The following is a 27,746-nucleotide window of genomic DNA, read 5'->3' on the forward strand; positions in this document are numbered from 1 at the left end:
GGTTCTCCGGTGGAGCAGGTGACTAGTTGCAGTTCTCTGAGGATTAGTGATGGTGATGATCTCTCCCTTCTCTCCTTCGTCTTGTGGTCTGCTTCGAGATCTGTGACGTTGTCGGTTAAGGAGCTACGGTGGTGATGAAGTTGTGGGTGTAGCGAAGTGAAGTGTGAACTCGTGGTGTGCTTTTGCTGGGTGTCTTCTGTGATTAAATCTGCACGAGGATGGTAGATGTCATGTCGGTGTCGATCTCTGGCAGTGAAGCTAACCGAGGGTTCTTCTCTACCTCTCTCTCAATTAGCACTCATAGATTAAGTTGTTACTTTTCTTGATAGTCTGGACCTCTCTCCATTAAGTTTTTAGAAACTCACTGTGGAAGTTTTCTGATTCGCAGTGAGGTGTCGTGTGTTGCTGTTAAGATGCTTGAGTCTGAGGTATTCTGGTCCGTCTCTCTCCTCGAAGCGGTCTTGTGTTTGTAAGGTTGCAAGCGGTGGTTCTCCAAGGGGCAGCATCTGTCATGTGCCCCGTAGCTAGGATTTCCACCAACCGGTATGTTCTGGTTTTCACCAACTGGTATGTTCTAGTTTTTTTTGGTTATCTTGTTCAATTCGTTTTGATTAAGGCTCTCAATTAGGTCCAAATCAGCCCCAATTCTAGGATTTTTGCTTAGGTCCAGTACAAACCGGATTAGAGAAAATTCTAAAAAAATTAAATTAATGCAACAAATTTTAGCGAAAAACAAATTTCTGATTTATTCCAGTTTGATATCTTTTGAAAATCTGGTGTTTAGATAACTAGTAAAATATAGATTTTTTTACTAAATATTCAATTTGTTTCATAGAAATTAACCTAAAATTAATATTTAATATAAAATAAAAGTACTGTAAAGTATATGTTGAAATGTTGTAATAATTATTCAAAAGTCTTCAAAGTACAAACACATTCAAATGATCCAGAGAAAATCTTATAAATTACATATGGAACTAAGTTTCAACCTGAATTTCAGGGAAACCACTTTCAAGAGTCTTGACATATTCATGGAAGTAGTTACCAGTGATTGTTGAACTGTTTGACAACTCGACCTTGAAGGAACTGAAATAACCAGATGTGAGAGCTTTATTCATCAACTCTTCTTGAGTCGCTTTGTGCCTAAGAAGTGTCTTTCGAGCTTCTCCTCGAAGGTGCTTCACATACTGCGTCTTGGGGCTTTGGTACATGGCTATGAAATATTCATAAGCACAGCTCCATTTCAATACAAGCCTACACTGGACCATAAGCAGAGTTGCTTCCTTTACAGCATCAACGTCTTGCTCGTTAAAACTGCTGTTATCCGTCAGTCTTGGAACGCCGTTCTCCTCTATGGCTTTGAGATCCGACTTGGAATTCTCATACTCTTCAAGACATGTCTCCCACAGACGCAGGTAACTAGAATCGTCCACTTGTCTCATTGATAGTTGAAACAAGAGTTCAACACAGTTCCAGTTTCCGTTGTGCTCTTCCTCTGACAGTAAGCAGCGCCAACAGAAGCTACAACTGATCATTGTGAAACAATAAAGTAAACATGAAAGCGTTCTGATTTAAAAAACAAAGAGATCTAAGTTTTAAGAGATGAGGGCAAACCTGCAGATACAAGTTATCATTCTCAAAACAGGGTCATCGGTCCTCTGCACGTGACAGTTGCAGTTAGGACAACGTTTGGTGTTTTCAAGGAGCCAAGCATTGCTCTTTAACGTATCCAAGGTGGAGCTTGACCAAACAGAAGCTTCCTTGCAGGTCACGGGTCGATGTGACTCGAGCGTGCAACTCCAACAGAATGTGTGACCACACAAACACACCACACCAAAGTCAAGATCATCATCTTCCAACAGATCCTCATGAAGCTCGATGGCGTATTCGCAACCTGGCGCAGGACACCACTTGATCGATTCCTTGTTGGCCTCCACGAAAGATCCCAGAATGTATCTATCGTACATCATCTTCACAGCTGGTTCTGTGAGTTTCTCAATCGTATCGGGTCCAACTGGAGCAACACAGTCTGGGTTAGGGCAAAGGACGACTCTCTCTTCCTCCTCCGTCAGAAGGTTGCTGAGATGACTTCTCCAACAAGTTTCAGAAAACTTGTGTGAACAAAAGGGTGTGGAGACCAGATTTTCTTGACCTGCGAAAGAAGACACAGAATCGTTTTCTTGACACGAACTGAAAACTTTAACCAAACCTAAGTCCGAGAGGAGCTTCTCCTTGTCGTCGCCCAAACGGTCTGAAGCCTTGAACGAGTTCCAACGGAGAGAGATTAGGATTAAGGTTGCATCAGATTTGGACAGCAAGAAGACTTCCGAGATCTGGTTGATTTCACTCGTCATCTTCTCACCAACTTCATTTGTTGTGAGAACAGAGTACACGCTCTGACCATTGGTTTCCATAGCTGAGAAAAAAATAACAAACTTATGAACAACATATAAGACGCAAAGAAAAGTCTTTGTGAATTGTTGTACGTGATTTTCTTACCAGCTAGCTAATCGAAGGGGAAGCAACTCAGAGGTTCAAAGACAAAGATGATTGTAGACTTAGAAAATGCTCTCTTGATGAGTAGTGTATCAACCCAAGCTCATTATATAGAAGAATCCTGAATAAGTTAATTTTTTTATATTTGTCGATAAATGTAAAATTAAAAGTTATCAAATTCTATCATAAATCTCTGATATGTGGTTAAGAAAACAGATAAAATTTAGTAATCATATCCAAAAGATAACAACATAGAATTACGAAAGACTTACTTCATTTAGTTCTAAACAATATAGCCTAACAATTATTGACGCGTGTCGCTAAATGTAAAATTATACATATCATATTCTATCATAAAATCTCTGATATGTGGTTAAGAAAACATATAAAATTTGCTAATAATATCCAAAAGAAATCATAAGAGATCATGAAAAAAATTACCTCATTTAGTCCTAAATAATATAGCCTAACGATTATTGACGCGTATCTATAAATGTAAAATTATACATTATCACATTCTATCATAAAATCTATGATATGTGGTTAAGAAAACAGATAAGAATTTGATAATCATATCCAAAAGATATCATATGAGATTGTGAAAACAAGTTACTTCATTTAGTCCTAAGTAATATATCCTAACAATTATTGACGCGTGTCGATAAATGTAAAATTATACATTATCATATTATATCATAAAATCTCTTATATGTGGTTAAGAAAACAGATTAAATTTAGTAATCATATCCAAAAGATATCATCAAGAAATTGTGACAAAATTACTTCATTTAGTCCTAAATTATGTAACCAAGCGATTATTGACGCATGTCGATAATAGTAAAACTATACATTATCATATTCCATCATAAAATTTCTGATATGTGGTTAAGAAACATACAAAATTTGCTAATCATATCCAAAGATATCATAAGAGATTGTGAAAACAAACTACTTCATTTAGTCCTAAGTAATATAACCTAACGATTATTGATGCGTGTTTATATCTATTTTTTAGAAAATAATTAGATTACAAATAACTGACAAAAAATAGATTATAAATTAAATACTATATTTTATCAAAACTCTATAAAAATGTGATGTGTGGTTACGAAATAGAAAAATTAATGATAACAGTATCCAATAAAACAAAAGTTATGCGCTTAAAAAAAATCAAATATATAAAATAGTGAATTATAATATTTATCAGCATGTATAGAAGAATCCTGAAAAAGTTAATTTTATATATTAAAAATGGGGAATTTTTTAATTTATGCTTAAGAAGTTTAATGATAGTTAGAATAAGTTGACGATTTTTGACATGTGTCGATAAATGTAAAATTACACGTTATCAAATTCTATAGTAAATCTCTGATATGTGGTTAACAAAACAGATAAAATTTAGTAATTATATCCAAAATATATCATCAAGTAATTGCGACAAACTTACTTCATTTAGTCCTAAATAATATAACCTAGCGATTATCGACATGTGTCGATATATGTAAAACTATACATTATCTTATTCCATAATAAAATCTCTAATACGTGGTTAAGAAAACAGATAAAATTTGCTAATCATATCCAAAAGATATCATAAGAGACGTGAAAACAAACTACTTCATTTAGTCCTAAGTAATATAACCTCACGATTATTGATGCGTATTTATATCTATTTTTTAGAAAATAATTAGATTAAAATAACTGACAAAAAATAGATTACAAATTAAATACTATATTTTATCAAAACTCTATAAAAATATGATATGTGGTTACGAAATAGAAAAATTCATGATAACAGTATCCAATAAAACAAAAGTTATATGCTTAAAAAATCAAATATATAAAATTTTGAATTATAATATTTGTTAGCATTAAAATTATGAGTGTAATTGATACAAACTCTCTCTCTCTCTCTCTCTCTCTCTCTCTCTCTCTCTCTCTCTCTCTCTCTCTCTCTCTCTCTCTCTCTCTCTCTCTCTCTCTCTCTCTCTCTCTCTCTCTCTCTCTCTCTCTCTCTCTCTCTCTCTCTCTCTCTCTCTCTCTCTCTCTCATACTGTTTTTATCACTCGTGTGTTTGGATTGCTACTACAAATAAGGAACACACACAACTAAAGAGTTCCTCAAACCGGGGTACTTTTCTCTTCAGATATCAATATCTAGATATCACTAGTAATCTTGATCGTATAGAGTTTCTCATTGCTTAGAGAAAGAATTAAAAAATGGTGAGACTCCCTCTAGCTCACTCCCATTTCAAAAAGATGAACCAGCTCATATGCTACCCACACTGCTTTCTCATTTTATCCTCTGCTCATCTCCTAGTGAAACTGCTTTTATCCTCTGCCGTTTGGTTGACTCATGACTATTGGACCTTCGTCTCTCCAAGTCTTGGCTCAAGTCCTTGTATTATTAGGCTATGACCACACAAAACTCATTAAGATCATTCTTGCACACAAGGCCTACAATTCTCTAACCAGAAAGACTAAATTTGAACTCTCTTCTCTCACAAAACATTACATTGGTTTTAATTCTTTTCAGCTACACAATTTCTAGTGTGACTTTTGATCTTTGTATTCATATAAAAGTAATGTTACTTCCATATCCTCCATTAGATAAGCATCTAATTTAGCTGCTCTCTAGCTCCCAATAACAACAACTCAACCTCTACCATCTCGTTACTAGCACCCGAGATGGTAAGCAGCTCGATAATCTTCAAGCTTCCCTTGATGTTCATTATGTGACCATCGAACCTCTCCCCTGGAAAAATATTTGTCAACACATCAGCTGGATTTGCAGATGTATGTACCTTCACCACCTTTACAATCCCATCATACACCACTTCCCGGATATCGTTGTACTTCACCTGGATATGTTTTGTTCTTTCATGAAACATGTGATTCTTTTTGTAAGATACGACGCACTCTGCGAATCACAGTATATTTCCAATGAATTTTGCTGAAACCCCATCTCTTACAACTTCTCTTCCGGATTCTGATAACATTATATACTCGGCCACTGTTGTCAATAGTGCAACCACCTTTCGAAGACATGACCTTCAACTCATTGTATTACCTCCAACTATGAAAACAAAACCTGTAATCGACCTTCGTCTATTCATATCTGATGCATAATCTAAGTCGCAGAATCCCTTTATGTTGAAATATGCACCTGTTGAGAATGTTAAGCTCATCCATGCAACACCTTTCAAATACCTCTTTATCATATTTACCGTTTCCCAAAGGTCTTTATCCGACTTGCCATATATCTACTAACAAGTCTCACTTAGTACGCTAACTCCAGTTTCAAACCCACCATTGTGTACATAAGACTGCCAATGATATACCATGGATTTTATCCACTTTCAACCATGGTATATAGGTGTTTTAGGAATTATTGTGGGAACCGAAATTCGCACTGTCGATTTCCGTTTAAATAAGGAGACTAGGAAAACTCTAATTTTCCAGAGGACCCGGATATCTGCTAATTACAAAACGTCAAACAATCAGAACACGAGAATAACAACAACAAGATATATGAAATCGAAAAGAGAGCAAAGTAGATCTTATTCCGAATCTGCGTATGAACGTTTACGACAAGGTATAAGCCTGAGCTCGAGAGCGGTCGGTGAGATTCCTAGTTCTAGCAACCCTAAGACGGCTAAACCTAATTGAGTCACAGCTCGAAATAACAAAAACGGAAAGTTGCCTAAATTGCTCTAAGTGCTAAGTTTGCTCTGAAAAATTGTCCTTCCACGTTCCTCGCCTAGGACTCCTTATATACTAGCTCCAAGGTCGGTTTACGCTTTTACTCTTTATCCTTAAGCCATCATAGCATAAAAATGGAGATATTCCATTTTTCCCGATCTTCGCAATTATCTTCAAAACTTCCGTATTTATCCGCGGAAACTAGACATTTATCTTTCCTTGTGGACCAAGCGTAAACCGTGCTGTGGTTTACGGGCTTTTGGTTAAGAAATCGCAGGATGGGCTTCGAGTCGTGTTTTAGGTCCCTTTGGGCCGTCTTCCAACTCGAAGTGTTTACTACAATTTCTTTCGATAGGGAACGAGCCTTCCGCGGTATTAATCCGCAAAGTTTGATCGATGATTTAGAATAGCGGAAAACATAGACTGAGCTCGCTACGGTCTTCGGGAGATAGCATCGAAGGTTTGACGAGAATGCATGGACTGGTGTCGTTTCGACGTTTCGGAAGAGCTCGATCACTACGTAACGACCGAGCGGGATGGACGCTCGGTCGCTACGTAGAGACCGTGCTTTGGCTCGAGCTCGGTCGCTACATAGCGACCGAGCGTGGGCGTTTAGTCGCTGCGTAGCGACCTGTTTCGAGCTTTCGTCGAACATCTCGTTCTTTCCTCCGCATAGCTTTTTCGTAAGAAAGAATCTATTTCGAAAAGTATTCACCGGAGAAATTCTTATTTTCTTCCTCGGACGTTTTGAATGTTAAGTTCGTCGTAACCGTTTTTGACCCCAACAGTTATCTATGTTGTTTTTGAGTCCTTTTAGCACATTTACATGTTTAAGGATGATTTGGAGAAAAGTGGTGATTTGGATGTATTTTGGAGAGAAAATGAGAGGAAGCTCGAAGCTGACCATCAAACCAGTTCGAGATCGACATTTAGAGTCCACCATCGATCGATGCACTCTGTGCCATCGATCGACAGCGAAGCGCGCAAAGCTCAACCGGCTTAAAATCAAGTCAGGACATAATTACGGAAATACCCATGGCCGACTTTTAACCTAATATTTAGGTGCTATGTCATTGTTTTAGGCAACACACGCTGTTTACACTATTCCTATTTTCTAGTTTCACACAGCAAAAGTTTTTAGTAGATTTGGAGAGAAGATCCAAGACTCCTTCAGAGATTTGTATTGGAACTCTAGTATTTCTAACCTTAATCTATTTATGAATTCCTTTATGTTATTTGCTATGAATTTCTTTGTTATGTCTGAGCAGTTCATCTTGTTAGGACCAGGGTTCAAATAGGATTATGAAGGATTAGCTCCAAATATAAATGGTTGAGTTCTTTGTGATATCCATCAGTTGAATTGCTCTTATTGCTTGTGTTCTAGAGTAGCTAACTAGAACCTTGATATTAGGATAATTAGGTGTAAGCGAAAGCAAGGTCTGTTACCTGAAATAATTCATATTGTGTTAGGATTGCTAGAAACAAACAGAAGTTGATCTAGGAAACCTAGTGAACCGCATATTCGACTTCAAGTTATGGTAGCTTATCTGCGCTTTTCTCCAACTCCTTGGAGTGTTCTTCTATCTTATTTGTCAAAGCTAGACCTCTTAGATGAATATGCGGTTATTCGCAAAGACGTTGCTTTCTCGAGCTGTGTGAATTTTGGTGATTTTTCTTTGTATGATGGCTATGAGCTAGGCTAGTAACTTGGTTTCGGCTGAAGTGGCCATATGTTACTCGTGATAGTCACTTTATGTCATCGTCACATAGTTCTAGTTATCTCTTTTTTTAATGCTAAACTGTTAAGACAAATTTGTACTGACTTTTTGTGATATCTCGGAAACAAGAAGTAAACAGTTAAAAACAAGATTCAAAAATTAAATATCGATTTTATTGATGAAGAGAACCAAAACTACAACATATTAATTAATTCTAACCGACTAACTCTATACTCGAAGCCTTGAATAATGAACCTTTTTTTTATATGTTGTCTTTGGTTGATAATTATTTTAGATCTTTACATATTCTGAAATATGTAAAAACTTATTTTTAATATAAGTTTTTCCCTTTACCAGATACGAAATAAAAATCTAATGTTGAAATCAGCAATAGTGGAGAAGAAAGTCAGCGTTAATTATCACTAACAGTAATATTAAATGTTTTCTCATAAATTATTGTAGGAAACTTAACAACTTTAACCGAAAAATTAATTGAAATACATATTCAATACACGATAATTGGTATTATAATATATACTAGATCTCGATCCGCACAACCGCATGGGTGTTTGTTTGCAGTTTTATATATGTAGATATTTATTTTGGATTATAAGTAGTATACACTTTTATAAAGTTAATCGTATACTTAAATATTTATATAACTATTTCATATACAATAATTTTATAATCTTATACTTTATATATTGTAGTTAATCAATTTTTTAAAAACCGTCAAAATGTATTTGTTGGTTATTTTTATATATTTATCTTAATATATTTGCATTTAGTTATTAAAATTTTTTTATATACGCATAAAATAGCATATTTAAAAATTATATTGTATTTATTTATGCTAAATTCTGACCCACCTTTCAAAGCTGGATTTTCTTTAAGCAATATTTTTTTACTTTTATTCATTTTAGATAATACATTATTGTATAAAGAAAAATATTAATTTTCTACATGTAGTATATAGTTTGCTAATGTTAAGTCGTTCTGTCATCATATTATATTTATAAAATGAGCATTTTATATTTATAAAAGGAGATTTTTTAAATTTATCAATTTAATATAAATTTATATTTTAGCTCAATATAATAATTTTATTTTAACATGACTAATTATGATTATAAAATAGATAAAAAATGATATAATTTTTTTATAAACGATAATTGAATATATATTAATGCATAATAATAGTTCATTGCTAATTACAAAATTAGTGAAAATATTTACATAATTTTTTTGAAAATTAAAATATTTATCAACAGATTTGTTATAATAAACTTTAAATATATATATATACATATTTAAAATGAAAAGATATCATGATTAAATTATTCACAAATATTTGATATTATTAGCTTTAATGAAATATATGTTAATTTTTATACATGTATTATATAGTTTGCTAATGTTAACCCGTTTGACCAACATATTATATTTTTGAACATAAATATTTATAACTATCAAAAATATATATATAAATTTATTAATTTAAAATTATTTTACCATATTAGTTCAATATAATATTTTTTAATATGATTGATTATGACTATATAATAGATAAAAAAAATAGGATAAATTTTTTACTTTTATTCCATAAATGATAACTGAATATATTAATGTATAATAATATTTCAAAATTAATTACGAAATTAGTAAAAATATTTACATATATATTTTTTGAAAATTAAGATCTTGTAAAGACTTTATCTTTTAGATTTAGAAATCTCAGTAATATGCAAGATGTCTGTGATCCGATGAGTTGAGACAAAAATCATTTACCTTGAACATTAGGTGAAACTCGGATCTCTGAATTTTAACTATGGTTCTTGAATTAAGGTTTAATATTCAGTGACACTGCATAGGATAGATGGTGATCCTTAATATACAAAACAGATTTGAACTCTAGTGTTAACAACAGCTAATGCGTTTGTGTTGAATTTTTGTTTAATTATCTTCTTTGTTTTTAAAAGTCTTAAACATTGTTTTTAAAGCCTGTTGGCTTTAAAGCTGGTCGAGCTAATAATGAATACACAGGTTACGTGGAGAATGAAGAAGGTGACAAAGGAACTTAACCATATGTGTGTTACTGATTCGTTTGTTTACGCCAAAGTTTGTGGAAGATATGAGACTAAGATTACTCAATCAACGCAGTAATACCTATGGTACAAAGCATTTTCTTAAGAGATGTAATACAATTGTCAATACATGGGCTCTGAAATAGATAACCTAATCTATTCTGTACAATATTTTTAATAATCTTTAGACATGTTCTTTAGCTACGAGTTCTCAATAACTCACACGTGAGTTAAACTAACTTTCTTGACTTTTTATCAGGTAATGGCTACTCAACCATCAGAAGCAGAGCTGACATGGATGAACAAATGGTGAATGATCAATACGTTATGGTAACTTGCACCGTTAAGCTGAGAAGATAAGGTCTCCGTTCTGTAACCATTGCGTCAGGACAGCAGCTAAAAGTATCTCCTCCTTATATATAATGTTGGTCAGAACCTGTTTATGATTAATCTAGTTTTAGATAGATGAATGAATTTATAATGTATGTAAAATTCATGGTCAGAATTGTGAAAATATGATATTTTTTTTTTTTATCAAATGTCTTGAACAAACGGGCTGAATAGTTTTATAATGTTAGGTTTGATGGTTCTAATGAGATTTGACATTGTAATGTGTTAACGGTGAAGAAAGTGTATGCTGGTTAACCAAACCAGATTTTTAGGCTTACGTGTCATTATAGTTACGATTACAGGGAGTATTTTAGTAAGTTATAATGAAAATATAGTTAGAGCATAAATGAAATATGATTTTCTAATAATGATTTATTTTTTAAAATATCACACATGAATCAAATTGTGATTTCTGTTTTAATATATAAGATGTGGACAATCCCGACTTTTTAAATATTGAAAAGATTCTAAGAAGCAAGTAAACCACAACGAATTTCGTAAGAAAGCCCTAAAACTAGTAGCCGCTCGTGTTCATCTGGAATTCATTGGGTTTTTTTTTTTTTTTTTTTCCAAGGTACGAATCCTAAATCCGAAAAATTGACTGCTTCTATTCCTTCCTTGCGCTTCAGGATTCGAAACATTATGAACAGAATCGCTTTTATAAAACTTATTAGTGTGATAACGTCTTTCTCTTTTATAATAAAAATTGAAGGTTAATTTATTTGGTATCTTCATCATCTCCAATGGACTCTCGAAGTGGTGTGGCTGAGGAAAATACTGTTTCAAGTAAAGGTGAACTGAATATTATTATTTGGGTGAAGATTGGGTTTGCCTTGACTAATCTAATCATCCATCCATCCTTTTTTAATCAGGGATTCGAAAGAAGGTGAAGAACTCTGAGTCAGTAGCGTTACAGAGATACAAGATTGATACTTACAACTTAGTGGATCTTGATAAGGTTTTGAATGATGTCTACTGCTCTTGTCGACCTGTTTCTGCTGACTACGAAGCTAGGAAGGATACTTTGAAACACATCAACGCATTGGCTTTTGATATCTATGGTAACCAACCAACATTACTTAAGCTCTGTTAACATCAAACAAACACACATCATTTGTTTTTGTTTTATTTTTTGGTCTCCGTCAGGAGATTCTAAGGGTGACAGGCCGGTCCTCAAGGCGTATGGGTCTTTTGCGATGGATATGTTTTTCGCGCGGAGTGATTTAGATGTGTCTATTAACTTTGGTGATGGAGTATCTGAGCTTCCTCGTGATTCGAAGCTCCAAATCCTTGAAAGATTTGCGGAAAAGCTCCACTCTTTGCAGGGTAAGTATTTGGATGTTTTCATGTACTACTAGTTAGTTATTGGATGAATGTGAAACTGCATTTTGTAGGAGAAGGGCATGTTAGGAATGTTGTTTCTATCCTCAGTGCTAGGGTGCCAATTGTTAGGTTCCTTGATCAAAGGACTTGTGTTGAATGTGATTTGGCTGTCGATAGCAAAGAAGGCGTATTGAATTCACGGATCATTCAGATTATTTCTCAGATTGATGACAGGTTTCACAAACTTTGTCTCTTGGTAAGATCTTAAGGCTTTACTTCTTTCAAGTCTCTTCTGTTCTGACTTCTGACTTTTTCTTTAAGAAAATAATATCGTTTTCTTTTTACTATCAAAGTGGAATACGGCATAGATATTATTGAACATCTAAGTGCTAAGGACTTTTATGGCTACCAAATATGTAGTAGATATCAAAGTGGAATACGCAAGGCTTAACGAATGCATACCAAATATGTATATAACTTTAGTTGTGGTGGTCAATCAATACATTTACTAATGCCACTATGTTGCCTATGTCAGATTAAGCATTGGGCCAAAGCACACGATGTTAACAGTGCGTTAAGCAACACTCTGAATTCTATATCTATAACGTTGCTAGTTGCTCATCATTTACAGGTAGCCACTCTTTGTTGGATTGCCACTAGTCACTCTCCTTTTTTTTCATTTTTTGTTTTTTTATCTTCTGTGTTAATGCAGACTCAAGATCCTCCCATTCTACCTCCATTCTCTCTACTATTTAAAGGTAATATCATCACATATTCAAAGTTTGTGAATGTTTTGTGTGATATTATCCGCTCCTTTGTAGATATTTATGTTTTGTTATCATCCTATTCTGGCGCTTGTTTTTGTGATTTCCCTTTATGTAAATCAACTTGTCTTTTTCTTTTCAGATGGAGTTGATCCTCCCAATGTTGAGAAAAGGACGCAGGAGTTCTTGAACAAGGAGAAGCGAAATAAAGAATCTTTGGGTAGACTCTTTGTAACGTTTTTTGTCAAGGTGCTTATCTTTTTTTACCTTTGAATCGAAACAACAATTGAAAAAGCAAAGCCTCCACAAGAAGCCTTTTGCTATATCTTAGATAACTTTTCTGTGGCTTGCAGCTGCAATCTGTAGAGTTCCTATGGAGACAAGGACTCTGCGTCAGTTTGCGGAGTGGTCTTTGGATATCCAAAAGGTGGAGAAGAGCTGGTGTCGGGATTAATGTAACTATTTTTATCGATAATAATATTCATTTGCATTCTGACTTTTGTTTTTCTTGATCTCATTACTTGAGATTCGGTGTGTAATAATGACAGGTTGAGGATTTTTTAGACGTGTCTCAAAATGTTGCAAGGGTGGTTAATGACAGAGGAGCTAAAAAGATATACAGTTCTATAAATCAAACTGTCGAGGAACTTTTTGAATTTCTTAATGGCAAGATCGATGGAGCACATCTCAAAGACAAGTTGTTTGTCCCCCAACCCCTTGTGGAGCCTCCTCTTGTGCCGCAAGTCGAAGTTTACCATCAACCACCTCATCACAACTACAGATGTGATGAGTTTAAGGGTCATCACAACAAAAGGCCTCGTTTTGGAAATGGTGGTGAAGAACCAATCCATGCAGCAGGTGACGACAGTCATGCAATTGATCTGCCACCGCCACCACCACCTTTTGGCAGAGTTTATAGAATTTATTGTGATAAATTCGGTCCTCAAAACCTCCCCTGATCTTTTTTCTTGCTCAGTCACCAACCATTTTTGAAAGATGAATATAATTTCATGTTATATAGTTGAGAGTCTTGAGACCCGATATGAGCAAATGTATTTAGTGTGGGTTTTTGGTTACTAGAGAGAGAATACATGGTTTTATTATTATATACTAGATCTTTTTTTTGCGCTACGTGCGGATAATGGCTAAAACAAAGTTTCCAATCATTTTTTTACATATATTTTTATTGTTTAACAAAACTTATAGTTGAAAATTAAAAAAAATAGAATGTTAGAGTAAATAGAAAAAAATAGTGATTGATAGAATCATTGTAGTTAACCAAGTGGTTGTTTGATAAGTACTATTAGTAATGAACAAAAGTTTTACAAAATAATGTTTTTATAATTTTTTTAACAAAAAAAATCATTTTATTTTGGTATAAATAATTGTATTATTTTCAGTTGTTGTTTTATATTTTCCATTCTCAAAATGTTGGAAGAAAATAATCACTATCATAATCTGAAAAACATTTACGGTATATCTAACTAACAAAACTAACTATACATATGAATTGAATTTTATGTAAATTTAACATATTAATATAAATTTAAGGTTGTATATATTTTGTTGTTATCAATAAAGATTTTTTTAATTATTTATAAAGTGGACGATATTAATTTTATCCCATCAATATTTTTGAAACCGGAACGGACATTGGCTCGGTATTTTAGTTGAGTCAATGGTCGGACCGGTTCTGCCGGATTTTAAAATTTAATATAATTTAAATTTAAGTAACTATATATATTTATAATTATAAAATTATTATTTTTAGAACTTATATTTTTGTTAGAATCTAAAAATGATATGAAAATAAAATGAAAAGTTCTAAATAATATAATATATATTGAAAACTAATTTATTTAGATAGATATTAAAAGCTAATATAGATTTTTTTATTAATGTAATCTTGTTAAAACGTACAATTATTTTTAACTTGAATTTTTTTAAAGCAACAAATTTAATATCGATCTGCATCATTGGTTTAGTGTGTGTGACCAAGTTTTAAGCGAATTTACCGGTTTTTAGCACAGTCTAAATCCGGCTAAAACAAAGTTTCCAATCATTTTTTACATATATTTGTATTGTTTAACAAAACTTATAGTTGAAAACAAAAGAAATAGAATGTTAGACTAAATAGAAAAAAATAGTGATTGATAGAATCATTGTAGTTAACCAAGTGGTTGTTTGATAAATACTATTAATAATGCACAAACGTTTTATAAAGTAATGTAATTATATATTTTTTTATCAAAACGTTCATTTTATTTTGGTATAAATAATTTACATAATAATTAGTGTAATTTTTTTCAGTTATTGTTTTATATTTTCCATTTTCAAAATGTTGGAAGAAAATAATCACTATCATAATCTGAAAAACATTTAGGGTATATCTAACTAACAAAACTAAGTATACATATGAATTGACTTTATGTAAATTTAACATATTAATATAAATTTAAGATTGGTTATATTTTGTTGTTATCAATAAAGTTTTTTATTTTAATTTTTCATAAAGTGGACGATATTAATTTTATCCTTGCCACCAATATTTTGGAAACCGGATCGGATATTGTTTCAGTATTTTAGTTGGGTCAATAGTCGGACCGGTTCTGCTGGATTTTAAAATTTAATATAATTTAAATTTAAGTAACTATATATATATATGTATAATTATAAAATTATTTTTTGTATAACTTTATATTTTTGTTAGAATCTAAAAATGATATGAAAATAAAATGAAAAGTTCTAAATAATATAAAATATATTGAAAACTAATTTATTTAGATAGCTATTAAAAGCTAATATAGATTTTTTTTAATGCAATCTTGTTAAAACGTACAATTATTTTTAACTTGATTTTTTTAAAAACAACGAATTTAATATCAATCTGCATCATTAGTTTAGTGAGTGTAACTAAGTTTTAAGCGAATTTGCCGGTTTTTAGCATAGTCAAAATCCGGTTAGAAGAGTGAGTCATATTTCAACCGGTCGGTTTGGTTTTCCAAACAATGCTAGCCGCGGACCATCGCTTTTAACAACCAAACTACGTAATCATTTTAGAAGTAAACATTCATTATGAACTTATGTCAAAAACCATATACATATTTAACCCAAGTTGTGTTATTTATTGTTTTTAATCATTTTTCAAAATTTCTAGTGCCATCGATTTTCTTATTTTTTAAATTTCCAAGGGCTCTCCAATGTGAACCAAATACATGTCTGTTCACAAGCACACCCAAGATTTCAGTTCACATTCAAACACTAAATTCCAAACTTAATTTTTTCTTACCCAACTTGGGTGTGATCCAAGCGCATCTTTAAAAACAATCTGAGAAGCAAACACCAGAACCACCAATCTCTTAGCCTCATTCAACATCTTCAATGTGTTAAGGTTACATTGCTTCATGAGAGCTTTCTGGTAAGTCTCTGTCACAGATCAGACAAAACCTGCTCAAAGAGATGTGTTAGATTTTGGTGAGACATCATCAACATCAACATGCTCCAGAAAATCTGAACCAAACATTGATTTCTGAAATGAGTAATCATCTAGAGAAGCCAAGTTTGTTTCTCTACATGTCTCATTACAGAATCTGTGAGAATTTTCTGGATTGCCTGTCTTGCATTCCCTAGTCTGGCTGCAAGAAGGAAACAAAAAAAAAGCTAAACTCATTGGTTCTCTCTAAACAGGAAAAGGTAGATGTAATTGTTCCTTAGAATCTAACTTGTCATTCTTTCAACTCATGGGGAGTAAGGTGACCACGGTTTTCCTTGTTGATCTGTGGTATTGTACCCATCTGCAGAAAAGGTTTACAACACGTTTCATAGGCTACTAAGATAACAAAGTGAGTAATTTCTCTATGCATTTACACATAGTATAGACTGTATGATTTGAGATCATATCTCTAAGGCTTTCAAGATATATACAATGCGAGTAAGCTATCAGATGTTCAACAGATCAACAGCACATGGAGTAGCTTTATTAATTAGAGCTAAGTTCCTAAATCTCACGCAATTTGCAAATAAGACATAACAGAGTCTCATCGATTCATTACAGAATAAACAGTCAAAAACCAGTAATATAACATAGTTACACAATACTCGGAGCCAGCTAATATCTATAACGCAAGTTTGAAGAAAAATGGTACCGTTAAGAAGACGTGTGAAGATGCGGTCAGATTCAGTTCGACTCCAGCTTTCAGAGACATAAGCAGAACCTGGTACATCATAAAATCATAAAGATATTTAGCTTTATGCTAGATTCAGACAGAGTTTTTATCAGAAACTTATCCATTTTCTTACTGTTCTGTTGATGGTTTCATTGAATCCTTCAACACCTTCTCTTTGGACTTCTGAATCGTCATAAATCAAAGCAATTATTTTGAACTGATATGGTCAACATGCGTAATGTTATACTCGCTTTGGTTATTGATTGTACTGTGAGCAGCGGGTTTTTTTCATCGCCTCGTCGGAGCTTTAAGCCGAACACGTCGTCCTGCCTGAACCACTTTCGATTTACCATGCTCCAATCTCCGCCGTTGAGCCAAGCAAGAATAGGCGAAACCGTGAGATGCTCGGAAGATCTGTCCGACAAAGTAAGATCTGAAGGAGTCTTTGGTTATGGTTCTGGCCCTGTATCCTGTGAATCACCATCATTGAAACAATTCAACCAGTAAAAAAAAAAAGAGAGAGAGAGAGAGAGATTCCTTGCTTACCAGAATCATTTAAGAACGAAATAGCTTTAGAATCGAGAAGGAGTATGTGTTGATGGAAGAAGACTGACCTTTTGAGACTTCAAATTCGTCCGCGATAAACCGATTTTAGTAGAGAATCTGGGGAATTGTCTTAATCTCTAAATAACCCCCTGGCTGCTAGAGTTTGTCGGTTGAACTTCTGGTGGAGAAGTTAAGAATTGATTTGATGATCCGGAGAATTTGAGGGAGATAAAAAATAGTTTCAATGATGAAACGATTTATATACGATGAGAATGAACGCGAGGGTAGAACTAAACCAGATTAAAGAGTATTATTGATTGATCATGAGGGGGTTACAGAGATAGAAGATGAAGTAGAAGAGTCGCTTATACAGAACCTGGAGGTTGAAGACAAAGAGACGATCAACGAGATACGGGCTTAGGAAGCTGGGCCGTGATAACTTTTTTTCTCAATTCTGCAGACAAAGCTCATGTGAGGTGGCAAAATCAAGCTTTCCTAGTGGTTGATCTTACCCAGGTTAGCTGAAAATTAGTTACTTTGGTTAACTTTTATGTTTGTTTTGGTTTTGAATTTAAATTGGAGGCATTGAATCCAAACTGTTTTAAGACAACTTGTGTCAGAGCAATGCTAACTCCAGTGATATGGCTATGTTTTCGACGATAGATTTTTGTATGGGAAATTGGAGCCTATAGCAACGAAAAAAACGATAATTGGTAGAGTAGCTATTTTACCTAATACATCAATATACCATGCATCTTTTATATAATAATACTACTATGCCCTCTAACACAACCGGTAAAACCTGTAAACAAAAAAAACACTAATGTAATAATACTTACCTAACACACATACATCGTGGCCTTTAGAGAATCACATACTGAGTTGTTTCTTTCCCATTTTTGATCTACATGGTAACCACCAAAACTATTTATGGAGTAGCTTTATCTAGGAGATGTCCATCTGCAACGCCTCGCTTGGCTACTGACGGAAAGCTTTGCGCATCTGAAATCTATGGAGTCGCCGACAACGTAAACGGCACCGCCGCGAGGTTCGTCAACACTTCCTTCAATCGCTTTAATCTCTTCGTTTACGAGGCGGTTACATGTACTATTCCCATGGATGTCGTCAGTTACACATATCTTTCTTGCTGGGAATGTTCTTGAATTGATCGGAGAAGATGAACAGTTTTTGTAACATTGTATTCTATACTATTTTATGCGTATGGAATAGAAATGTAAAACAATATGTATTATGAATGTTTTATTCATGTTATGTAATGTGAAATAGTATGTTACTATACTTATTTGTCATGTATCGTTCCATTTGATGATTAATAAAGAAAGTGTTATTTTGTTCACCAATATGTATTATACTATGTATTTTGTTCCATTCTATTTGGGTTTAGGGTTTATACTTGGGTTTAGGGTTTAGTGATTAAGTTTTAGGGTTTAATATTTGGAAGGTATGGTTGAGGTTTGATAGTGCCCCTATCGTGTATTGTTTCATTTGATGATTAATAAAGAAAGTGTTATTTTGTTCACCAATATGTACTATATTATGTATTTTGTTCCATTCCATTTGGGTTTAGAGTTTATATTTGGGTTTAGGGTTTATATTTTGATTTAGGGTTTATATTTATGTAAGAGTTTAGTGATTAGAGTTTAAAGTTTAGTATTTATAAGGTGAGAGAGTATGATTAGGGTCAACATTAATTTTTTCTTTGCAATCATAGACATTTCATAAATTCACTAATATGTGCTATGCTATTTTCTTTGTTCCATTCTATATGGATTTTTGGTTTATATTTAAGTTTATGGTTTATATTTGGATTTATGGTTTACTGATTAGAATTTAAGGCTTAGTATTTAAAGGTCGTGATAAGATTGGGATTTGGATATAATTAGTATTTAGGGGTCTTAGCTGGGTTTGTAATCATATACTACTTCGGTGATGTAGAATAGAATTCTCGGTGCATATTTGGCTAATAAATGTATACGTGGATGACTCCACCAAAAGAAAGACATCATCTACTCTCTCTCACTTGTAACTGGAAACCTTTTAAGCTGTGGGGTAGAACCGGATAAAATGGGACATAAATATCTGATATTTAATTATGTCAAAATCATTGTTACTTGTTTAATTTACCTCTCAAATATAGCTATTACACAAATAAGCCCTTTTTGTATTCTTAAGAAACAAAAAAAAAAAAAAAAGAAAACGCTTCTATATCTTTATCGACGATTTTTCATGCAGACCTGCCTCTGGCTCAGGCCCAAAAAGGAGAGGAAGCATGGCCTTTCCGCCTCTATTTTATTAAGTATTTAACTTTCCACGATACTAAAATGCATTGTAATCTACTACTGATAGTTGTTCAAAAAAAAAAAAAAATCTACTACTGATTATGTGGGTATCTATTGCCAGAAGGTTGTTGGATCGAGATCGACATTGTACTTTTAGTTTGAAGCTTCCAAAAACTCGTAGACGGCTCAAAGAATATATTAGTTTATGTATGCCTCATTCGTTAAATATAATGCATCTGGCCAAAGACAGCCACAATGTGTTGGATTAAATAAAATCTTAAGAAAATCCGAGTGAAATATCTCAAATCAAGCTTCGCTTTGCTGACTCTCTTGTCAAGATGAAATCAACTGCTTCCTCTACTGTGTCAACTACCTGAAAAAAAAAAAAAGTTAGATGAACATTAGCCGTGGAAACAATAACAAGCTTCTAAAGGCTACATAAGAGATGATGTCTATATGGACCAGATCAGCAGGAAACTCAGGATGATTATCTTTCCCTTTGAAAACTCCGGTTCTTGTCAAGATTGAGAACCAAGGACTCCCGGCCTGTCACATTCAATAGTTTAAGTCTTCAAATAAAGATTAGTGGAATGTACTGATAACCATCTCGACTCTGAGAGAAAGAGCACAGAACCTGTCGTGCCCCTCTGATGTCGATTTTAGGGTTGTCTCCGACCATATATAGCGTCTTGAAGTGGTGACTTCCTTGGTTTGAGTGGGATGTAGGGATCTCTTTGAGAACATCTTCTGCGTTCTTGAACACGAATGGATTTGGTTTCCCAAAAGATGTGTACTCCAGAGGGTTATCATGGATTCTGCACACATATCCAGACTCAATCATGTAAAGAAGGAATCAGGCCTTTTTAAAGAAGAGTAGTCTGTGTTTTCTGAAAGATGTGCAGTGCTTGATTTTGGATATTACCTGTTGAATACGGATTCTAAAGCGATTCGAAAAGCTCCCATGCCAAGACGTTCAGTAGGAAACTTTGTCTGTTCAGTTCACAATGCATCAGTAATCTTATATGATAAATAAGTCAACAGAAATAGAAAAATAAAACGGGATGGAATCACCATAACCTGGTAGTCTAAATCGTCGTTAGCAAAGTACAAAAGAGGTTGAGGTCCACTTTCTTTCCCAGGAAGTCCTCCAGTTCGTAAAATGTCACAAAGGACCTGAGAAAAAGAAAAAAAGAGCATCAATCAGATTTGTTAATATGTAACATTGAAATTGAAGAGCAAAGGGGAATATGATGATAACCTGGATGTCTCGGCTCCAATCAACAGGATCACTAACAATAAATGCTGCCTGAACTCTCTCGGATACAACATTTGCTCTTGATCTAGTAGTCTCCTTGTGAACTTGTTGTCCGGTCATCCATTTCTTATATGGGGCCAAGGGATCAATGTTGTCAAAGTAAGAGGCATATTCGTCCAATGAAACCACGTTTCTGAAAATCCATGCACAATTTTTCAGTCATCTGAATGCAAAGTGTGAAGCACATATATACAAACAAAAGGAGCTTACTTGAAACCATAATTAGACATCACCGCGGCAGGTTCCCCTTTTCCAGCCGCAACAACGAGCTCGTTTCCAAACCTGTTCCAGGTACCGATTAAACGTTGCATCAATCCGCGTGATTCCCTATCCAATGATTTGCTGATTCCATATATACTGCTTTCTAAATTCTAATCCTTGATCCCAATTGATGAACAATATGTCTTTTTGTAAAGGGAGATCTTTTTTTATATTACGTAAGGCTACCTATTGGCTAGTTTTCGGAAAGGTGAATGTGCTTGTACCATCTGCAACAACAAAAGAGAAAGCGTTACACTTACCGAAACTAACTAACTTTGTGATAACTGTAATATTATTCTAGAGAAACAGGAACAAAGAGTTTAAACCTGGAATGGAGAAACAGGAACACCTAATAAATGAGTCATCTCAGAGGCCCGTTTAGATTCAGGCAGGCCACCTCCTACAAATGATATTCATGCTAATTATCAATGCAAAACAGGATGAAAAATATTCAAAAGTGGTATATAGCTAGCTCCTCACCATTAGTCAAGAATAAGAAAGGTATCTTCAAAGCACCTTCAAAAAAGAAACCTCAAACTCATCAAAACACACAAATCTAATAGATACTTTTCTATATAGCTTTGATGAATTTGCGAAAATGAAACAAAGTGGAGATAAACCGGAATCATCGTAGAGTCGGCGGAGGGCAGCAGGGGAGCCACCAACGGGGGAGGAACCCAGAAGGATAACACCATCGATGTCGAATGCAATGCCATAAGACTGTCTGTGTTTTTTTTCATATAGTCAGTCAGAGTCAAGTAGAGAGAGGCAATGAGCAAAGGATCAGCAGGAGAGGACAACTCACCGATTCGATTCCTGGGAGAGGTTACAGAATGAACGAGACGGTGGTGATCGGACACTAAAATCCCGCCGCCGCAGCGAATTTCTCGCGATGATTCTAAAATTATTCATTTTTACTGGACGGCCAAGAAATAATTTCGGGCAAAGGTTTTATACTTTATGATCGGTCTTAGGGTACATATGTACGGATGTTGCCACGGGCTTTAGTCTGTAGGGTTAGCCTTGATCTGTAGGGTTAGCCCAGTTCGCCTTAATTTATTAAACCCTGAACTCTTTACTTTTTACCTCGGTTAAAATAAGGCCGACTAAAATCACGCTCGGAATAATTTTAAAGTTTTTTACTTCTTTTTTTTATTTGCAAAAAAACAAATTACCTAAACGACGTCGTTTTTCATTTTTCTTCATGTCTCTTGCTTAGACTTTGGCTAATCTGATGGACCTCTGCCTTACTGGCAGTAACTTGGAGGTTCATTACCTACGTGGAATGCAAGAATAATGCGAAAACGAAAACATAAATGAGGGGTTGGCATATTTCCAGATCGCAGCCCAAGGTTTGTATGACAATGTTATTTACCTTTATGGTATGATAATGTTATCTAGGGGAGATCCGACAATCGGAAAACCGCTGGTAGATTTACTAGGATGGAGAGAAAACAAAGCAGGAGCCGACATTTGCTGGAAAAGAATCAAACAATCAATCCATGGAGTAAGAGTCACAAGGTTTGAGATTTACATGACAGCTTATGAGAGCACTAAGACTACAATAACATGTCGAGACAACATTGCTTTTCGGCGTAACACATGTTATTATTTTAAGCAAGTGAAAAATTTTGTTTTTATTATTTAAACAAATTATGTAACTCATTCATTTCTTATCTCTATTTCCATATTTTAATTTAAATAAAGTTTTCCTTAATATATTTCATTACCGCATGATAATGCTACTATACAACACTTACAGCTGATCTATACAACTCAGTGTTTATTCTATATTGCACAAAAAATTAATACCAATATAAATGCAAAGCTATAAGTATGAAATCATACCATTTCCAAATCAAAAATTCAAATGTACATATCACAAATATAAAAGCACCAATAAAATGAAATATATTCATAATCGTGTATTGAAAAGTACCAAAACGCAAGTTAAGCTCCCAAAATACCTTATGAATTACATTTAAACAATTCCCTTTAATATTTCTCGCAGTCCCATGCAAAAATTAGTATCTCATATTTACAGATATGCAACTCAGAAAATGACAAAACGGTATATATATCTATCACCCATCCTCTGCAAAAACAAAACAACAATATTCCACTACAACCATGAATTATATAAAATTATCTCAAATAAGATTCATGCAAAGCTTCGAGGAGTGAATTGGTTATAAAACAACACTCCTTATACAAACTTTACAATAAAGAGTACAAATGTCTTTGGTTAGCTAAACCATATACCGTTTAACAATTTAAAATTAAAGTTACATTATTACTAAAGCTGAACGCAACATAACAACTAATACTATGAAAGTCTCTTACAAATATTCTAGATAAAAACAAAATTGTAAAACGTTAAAAAAAGTCAATTCAACACAAACAAAATAACTCCAAAATTTTTAACACCCATGAATAAATGATCCTTAAAACCAACGTTAGAAGAAGACAATAAAATCATCTATTTAACATCATCTTAAATAATACATTTTGCTCCCACAAATATTCCAAAAAATGAGTAACCAACCACTTATATCTCATCGGTTCTCATATGAAACAAGATCTTCAGGTAAATATCCAAAGCAAACACTCGAAGTCTACATCCACATACCCAACACATAACAATCCACCATTGATTTTCAGCTATCATCGACAGCCAAAATAATTTTAATGACTCAGTAACTGAGAGCATGTAATACATGTTAACATATCATGATATTCACCACCCCGATTCAACATTCCTTATTGATGAAACTATCCCATACGTGATGAATGAAGTAAAAGACGACATCAATATATTAGGTAATGATCTTCAAGTTACTCTAACTATCAAAGACTATAACCAAAACGCAACATTAAAAAAAAAAATTCTCCTCATTAATATATATTTGTATTTCTCACCATTAATTTCTCATAAAAAAACAACAACAACAACAACAACAACAAACAAATACACTACACACGGCTATTATTACAATTCACCATTACCTTCCAATATATCTTCGATTACTACTAAACCTAAAAGATTATCATCAACAAGTTTGAAAATAAAGCTTCATAAATACATTTTTAACTCACACTTTTATACAACATTCTATAACACAAAATATGGCTACATCAACTAAACACAAATTACACCAAAAGACAGCCGCTCCGCCCGCAGCGCGGATAAACCACTAGTAATTGAATAAAACTAACATGTAAACTTTGTTTTTTTTTTAATTTCATGCTTAGAATTTGAAAACATAATGAATAAAAGAGACCTTTTCTATATGAATAATATATGATTCGTTTTTAAACATGTAAATTTTGATTAAATTTGATATACAAAGAGTTATTAACAAGCATGAAAATTAAATGTGCTAACCCTGATACTATCATTAACCCTTGATTAAGAACAGGTTAAAATAGGTATGGGTTATATAAAACAAAAGAGGGCTAGGCCCTAACCCTGAAATTAACATCCCTATCCATATGTTTGTATTTTAATCTTTTATTGGACAATTCGACCTCAACTTAGGTTATTACATTTTCCGACATAATAATTTATTTTGTTTTCTTTTGTAAATGGTATATATTATTAATTGGAAAGCCAAGTAATTACATAGTTTTGATTATGTTCTCTTGCTGACTTTGATTTCTCATCTACACTATGTAACCATATTCTAGAGATATAGTGAAAAGTGAAACCTTGCTCTTTTGATAAAGAATGGATGTCATGTATCATAGAATGTAGTTTCGTGATACAGACGTTGCTGAGGGTTTCCATACTCTTCCCCTACTTGATCTAATCAATGACTCTTTTGAAGTCAGTGAACAAAGCTACATTGGTGAATCTCAAAGCTCTAAGTTGATGTGTCGCCATTCTCATTCCTAGTGATTCTGCTTTGAACGCTGAGTTTGTAGGTTCGGCCGAAGAGGAACCTTGCAGTATCTGGATGCCTTGTATGCTATATAAGTACCATCCAATACCACTAGGTTCCGTTTGATTTTTCCAAGAAGCATCCATTAAACAGTAGTACTGAGCTGTTTGAGGAATCACCTCTGCTAGAGTTATTTCTCGTGGGCTTGTAGTTCGAACAGGTTGCCTCAGTTGTTCCTCTTGCTCCACCGCCTGCTGCGAGAGCTGGTGGTCTCTTATTGCCTTATGAACAATATGGATGATGTGCTCTCGCTCCTGCTGAAAAATAATGTTGTTTCTCATCTTCCAAATTTTCCACCCAAAAAATAAGTTAAGTAGTTCAGACTTATCAACGGATGCATGAGATAACATTCTATTAGTAATGGAGAGCCGATCACCATCAATTGTAGAGAATACTTTAAATTCTGTTAGAAGATAGTCCCAAATCTCCTTGGAGACTCTACAATGATATATCATATGTTGAAGTGTTTCCACTTTCTCCACATGTCTAACATATACCAGGTATTTGTATTCCCCTCTTTCTTATATTAGCCGCTACAGGGAGGCTATTGTGGATTACCCTCCATCAAAATATAATTTTAGTTTTGGTGGTAAATTTACTTTTAGTTTTGGTGGTAAATTTACTTTCCAGAATTTTGCACTTTGATTCTTAATATTGATATACCATGGATTTTACCATATTTAGACCATGGTATATATTTGTTTTAGAGATTATTATATGTGTTTGGAGTCTGTTTTAGAGTGTTTTCAGGTTAGGTACGTTTTGGAGAACTTTGGTGATTACAGAGCTTTTTGAGGTGATGAACTGCACAGACGCGTCTGATGGTTAGCCATGGATGGAGACCTTTCCAAAGTGCGATTGAGCCCATATTTTGACAAAAGATATATCTGGGACTTAGTTTTCCAATGACACTGTTTTGAAGTCAATCCAACGGTTAGATCAGAAGTTATACTCATTGTACTGAAGAGTGGTCAGTCTGCCTCGCCAGAGGAAGCTGTCGAGGAGATGAAGGAACGTCGATCGACGGTGCACCCATGGTGTCGATCGACAGTGATCCCAGAAGTGGGCCGAGCCTATTTTGTGACAAATTTAGGTCCAGAAGTCACTACATATTATAAGAATACCCCTGGACGACCTGAAACCCTACTTTACCATTTCTAAGCCATTGTGGACGACTATGCTTCATACTATTCTAGAGAGAGAAAACATAGGATTGGAGAGAGATATCTGAACACCTTGAGAGAGGGAAGATCCTGAATTCCCTTTGTTTCTTTACTCTATTTTGTCTTTTAATTTATTCTATTGCAGTATTATTCAAACCATCATAATGCATCTTATGAATATGTCTGAATAGTTCTATTGTTAGATTTAGGATTCTTCAAAGTTTTATTTATGGTTTGCTAAATATGTGTTGTTGTTAGGGTGATTTAATTAGTTTTCCATATAGTTGTTCTTATTGCTAGGGTTAGGATTAATACTCCTGAACTTAGATCTTAGGATTGATTGGTACAAGTGAGAACTTGGTATGTTGCCTGAATTAAACTAGAATGATCTAATCAGCTAGGTGCACATGAAAGTTGATCTAGCTGGTTAGAGAACACATCAAAACCATTCGCTAAAGCTTGCAAGAGTCAGTATCGATCGACATTCCATAGGATACATCGATCGACAATCAATTCGAGACATCGATCGTAATCCATAGGAAGCATCGATCGACGCTCCTTTAGGAATTACGTATGAGAGTTGGATTTCTAGGTCTAAGAATTAGATAATCTCTACATACGAGAGTTGATAGATTATAACTTAAGTATGAGTTCGAGAACAATTAATATTCTTAAATCTCTGATAAACCACAGGATAAGCATACTTATCATACCTGAGAATTTACGTGAATTTAGCTATTTACCTTTAATTGTTTACAACCTCAATCAACCAACCGAACAACTACCTTGGTCACCCAATCTCTATCTATTTACTGATTTAAAATCATTACTCTCTAGCATTACTTCGAAAACAATAAATCTATTGTGTTATCTTAGAGTCTCTGTGGATTTGATCCCTAAGTACTACAACCGAACATCTTATCTGAGAGAGTAAGTTGCTCTAGGATTAATTTGAGCATATAAAATATCCTCTGAAATAAAATTGTTACCTCCTTGCAGTTGATCATTCTGGTTTTTGATTTGTCTTTGCAGGTGGTATCCAGATGTCCTGGTGTAGCTCCATATCAGTTTATCCTCCCCATTTGTTATGCTAGGTCTAATGTTTAGAACATACTGCACATCATGTTGACTCAATAAAATATTGATTCTCTGTTCCTCCCATGTTTTACTGATATTATTGATGAGGTCTTTTACCATGAGATGTGGATGAGTTTCTCCTCCTAATCTTGTTGTTGGGCGTGCTGGTTTAGAATGTATCCAGGGATCTTTCCATATGTTATTATGTCCTCCATTCCCTACCATCCATTTAAGACCAGCTTTGAGAAGGTTCTTAGATTGGATAATGCTTTTCCAAATGTAGCTTGATGTTGTGAAGCATTTGGTGTCCAAGAAAATTGTATGTCTGAAATATTTAGCTTTGTAAACTCAAGCTAAAAAACTGGATGGATTGGTTAGAATTTGCTAACCTTGATTTGCCAGATGAGCCAGATTGAAGTTTTCCAAGTTCCTGATTCCTAACCCTCCATCATGTTTGATTTTGTGATTTTGCTCCAGCTGATCCAAGACATTTTATGCCTT

At 34.0% G+C, this 27,746-nt stretch overlaps 4 protein-coding genes across 6 annotated transcripts in view; 1 reads left to right on the top strand and 3 right to left on the bottom strand.

Annotated features, from left to right (window-relative positions):
- LOC103873306 overlaps positions 1–27,746 on the bottom strand; it is a 728,778-nt gene that overhangs the window by 288,508 nt on the left and 412,524 nt on the right. The window lies entirely within an intron of this gene.
- On the bottom strand, positions 886–4,448 carry LOC103873446 (probable E3 ubiquitin-protein ligase ARI16). 2 transcript variants are annotated; one of them, XM_033272621.1, is made up of 3 exons: positions 2,500–4,444; positions 1,615–2,416; positions 886–1,527 (listed from the first exon to the last, which is right to left on the bottom strand). In XM_033272621.1, the coding sequence occupies exons 2-3, from the start codon at positions 2,412–2,414 to the stop codon at positions 978–980; spliced, it is 1,350 nt and encodes a 449-aa protein (XP_033128512.1). In that variant the 5' UTR covers positions 2,415–2,416; positions 2,500–4,444; the 3' UTR covers positions 886–977. The 2 variants fall into 2 exon arrangements, with proteins under 2 accessions (XP_033128512.1, XP_018515122.2); XM_018659606.2 differs by having other exon boundaries at positions 1,615–4,448.
- Positions 9,594–18,545, top strand: LOC103873406 (protein HESO1). Of its 2 annotated transcripts, XM_009151812.3 has the most exons (11): positions 9,609–10,963; positions 11,102–11,181; positions 11,262–11,450; positions 11,536–11,715; positions 11,784–11,968; positions 12,248–12,343; positions 12,425–12,470; positions 12,619–12,725; positions 12,830–12,931; positions 13,025–13,586; positions 17,695–18,545. In XM_009151812.3, the coding sequence occupies exons 2-10, from the start codon at positions 11,133–11,135 to the stop codon at positions 13,433–13,435; spliced, it is 1,365 nt and encodes a 454-aa protein (XP_009150060.1). In that variant the 5' UTR covers positions 9,609–10,963; positions 11,102–11,132; the 3' UTR covers positions 13,436–13,586; positions 17,695–18,545. The 2 variants fall into 2 exon arrangements, with proteins under 2 accessions (XP_033128506.1, XP_009150060.1); XM_033272615.1 differs by lacking the exon at positions 17,695–18,545 and having other exon boundaries at positions 9,594–10,963; positions 12,248–12,470; positions 13,025–13,642.
- Positions 19,663–22,224, bottom strand: LOC103873407 (uncharacterized protein YKR070W). Its single transcript, XM_009151813.3, has 12 exons — positions 21,870–22,224; positions 21,685–21,788; positions 21,545–21,580; positions 21,391–21,464; positions 21,251–21,291; positions 21,014–21,085; positions 20,747–20,936; positions 20,566–20,661; positions 20,411–20,478; positions 20,123–20,303; positions 19,951–20,034; positions 19,663–19,861 (listed from the first exon to the last, which is right to left on the bottom strand). Exons 1-12 carry the CDS (start codon positions 21,974–21,976, stop codon positions 19,790–19,792), a joined length of 1,125 nt encoding a protein of 374 aa, XP_009150061.1. The 5' UTR covers positions 21,977–22,224; the 3' UTR covers positions 19,663–19,789.

The sequence above is a fragment of the Brassica rapa genome, chromosome A06 (genome assembly GCF_000309985.2).
Source record: "Brassica rapa cultivar Chiifu-401-42 chromosome A06, CAAS_Brap_v3.01, whole genome shotgun sequence".
NCBI classification, from domain to species: domain Eukaryota; kingdom Viridiplantae; phylum Streptophyta; class Magnoliopsida; order Brassicales; family Brassicaceae; genus Brassica; species Brassica rapa.

What these genes read in the sequence shown, in the direction of transcription:
- LOC103873446 (XM_018659606.2), bottom strand. Translation starts at nt 2,414, where the DNA reads ATGGAAACCAATGGTCAGAGCGTGTACTCTGTTCTCACAACAAATGAA. An exon ending in ATGATAACTTGTATCTGCAG is followed by an intron (nt 1,528 to 1,614) that starts GTTTGCCCTCAT and finishes CACAATGATCAG; the next exon opens with TTGTAGCTTCTGTTGGCGCT.
- LOC103873406 (XM_033272615.1), top strand. Translation starts at nt 11,133, where the DNA reads ATGGACTCTCGAAGTGGTGTGGCTGAGGAAAATACTGTTTCAAGTAAA. An exon ending in TTCACAAACTTTGTCTCTTG is followed by an intron (nt 11,969 to 12,247) that starts GTAAGATCTTAA and finishes TGCCTATGTCAG; the next exon opens with ATTAAGCATTGGGCCAAAGC. An exon ending in GAGCTGGTGTCGGGATTAAT is followed by an intron (nt 12,932 to 13,024) that starts GTAACTATTTTT and finishes TAATAATGACAG; the next exon opens with GTTGAGGATTTTTTAGACGT.
- LOC103873407 (XM_009151813.3), bottom strand. Translation starts at nt 21,976, where the DNA reads ATGAATAATTTTAGAATCATCGCGAGAAATTCGCTGCGGCGGCGGGAT. An exon ending in CTCTCCCAGGAATCGAATCG is followed by an intron (nt 21,789 to 21,869) that starts GTGAGTTGTCCT and finishes AAAAAAACACAG; the next exon opens with ACAGTCTTATGGCATTGCAT. An exon ending in TTCCGAAAACTAGCCAATAG is followed by an intron (nt 21,086 to 21,250) that starts GTAGCCTTACGT and finishes TACCTGGAACAG; the next exon opens with GTTTGGAAACGAGCTCGTTG.